The sequence below is a fragment of the Aplosporella prunicola genome (genome assembly GCF_010093885.1).
Source record: "Aplosporella prunicola CBS 121167 unplaced genomic scaffold K452scaffold_151, whole genome shotgun sequence".
Lineage (NCBI taxonomy): Eukaryota > Fungi > Ascomycota > Dothideomycetes > Botryosphaeriales > Aplosporellaceae > Aplosporella > Aplosporella prunicola.
This window is the reverse complement of record NW_022983679.1, coordinates 7,616-9,276: the sequence shown is the minus strand read 5'-3', so window position 1 is coordinate 9,276 and position 1,661 is coordinate 7,616. Positions and strand designations below refer to the sequence as shown.

Genomic DNA, 1,661 nt, shown 5'->3' with positions numbered 1-1,661 from the left:
AGGGGGACGTGTTTCCATTTCGAGATTGGAGTCTCGAAGTTGTGGTTCCGGGTAGTTCTTGGGGGAGGGGTTTTTCTTGGCACGGACCGCCGAAAAATTTTCCCGTTATGTTGGGGGAAAGGCTAGTATGTTTTCCGGTTTAAACGTAACAACCAAGGCCTGCGGCCTGGTGTAAGTTAGGGGGGTAAATGAGTTAGCTGTTCCGGTTCGTTTGATGCCGGATTTAGGTCCCTGGGAGCGCTGGTTGTTGCGTTCCCTTCTGCCTCGAGAAAGTTGCCTGTTGTTACAAAGCATGTATCAGTCCATCAGGTGGAGACCAAAGCGGGGATAGGCGACAACCTTGCGCCGTGGTGCCTTGGACCACTCCGTGACATAAAAAAGGAAAAGCCATGCATATTTGGTTTGGCATTTTCTTTACTCTCCAAACGCCGGTGCAGGAGCAACCACGACTTTCTACATGCTTTGCTAGGATTAGTAGAGCCAACCTCTGACAGGCCTCTTAAGCATGACTTCGAAAACGAATACAGACACATTGCAAAGCTGTGCCTCGCGGTTGGCGACTACAGTCCTTTGCTAATAACGCCGTGGCTGGAACACCATGACAACCGGTTGGAATACATCCAAGGATTCAATGAGGTGTGTGCATGGCCTCTCGGACCGAGAAGACACCTTCCAGATTTCCATCAAGACTTCTCATTCGAGAATGGTGACCTGGAGAATGGAGATCCCATTCTGAAACTAGGAAAAATTGGTGTAGTCTCTGAAGTCCACGGATGGCTTGGGACCGACCTGAACCTTATGGCTAAGTTTGCCCACGAAGCAGCGATTGTTCTGAAAGCCACGGGGCCTGATCTTGATTCTTTTGTTGATACACTTGGGAGGAGACTCTATCAAGAGGACATGGGGTGTATCAAGCAGAACCTGACTATTGAAGGTAGAAGCGGCAAGTTGGCAAAGATTCTCCACGAAAGATTTGGGAAGGCTCCAGAGGATAGCTGGCCAATAGAGGGACCAGGTGGTGCTGGTTGGGTTTGCGGAAGTAATGACTCTCTCCCTAAAAGGCCGCGGGGACATCCCAGGGGGTCTAAGTCGAATTATGAAGGTCGGCGGTGGTCATGAGAGTACAATCCATGTTGGATACGGTGGCCGAAACCGTCTTCTCTCTTTGTACTGCACGACCTGCCAACAGACATTTGTTTTCTGGGCCGGGCTCTTTGAAACACCTAGCAACGTCAAAGGATCTGTTGCCTATCGCATCCCTGACCTCGAGTATCTATTCTCCTTACCGAACGGGGTGGCCATTATAGTAAAGGACAGCCGGATTGTGGGCCGAATAGTCTGGGCGACGGGCGTGCGAGGCGTGCTAGGCGTGCAGAGAGGGCATATGCTGGCGTGGGCGTGTCACCAAGGCCGGCGCGGTAGCAGCGACGTCGACCGCCCCGCGGCTGGACCTGCTTGTGCACATGCCTATCCGCCGCTGCTGGTTCCTCCTAGGGGTCCTCGCTCGCCGCACTCAGAGCCATCTACCAGGGCACAATTGTGCCTTAGATGCTGTTAGGATAAGGTTGCAATAGGAGGACGCCGCAGCGGGCAGAAGGCACCTGACCCGGAACGGAGAAACCAATCCCATGCGTATGTATACAGCGGCCAAAAAAAAAAAA

At 52.5% G+C, this 1,661-nt stretch overlaps 1 protein-coding gene across 1 annotated transcript; it reads left to right on the top strand.

The window, feature by feature from the left end:
- Window positions 1-1,090: 1,090 nt before the first annotated feature.
- K452DRAFT_293381 (uncharacterized protein) lies at window positions 1,091-1,661 on the top strand. The gene has a single exon (XM_033541555.1). The coding sequence runs from the start codon at window positions 1,097-1,099 to the stop codon at window positions 1,556-1,558; it is 462 nt and encodes a 153-aa protein (XP_033390947.1). The 5' UTR covers window positions 1,091-1,096; the 3' UTR covers window positions 1,559-1,661.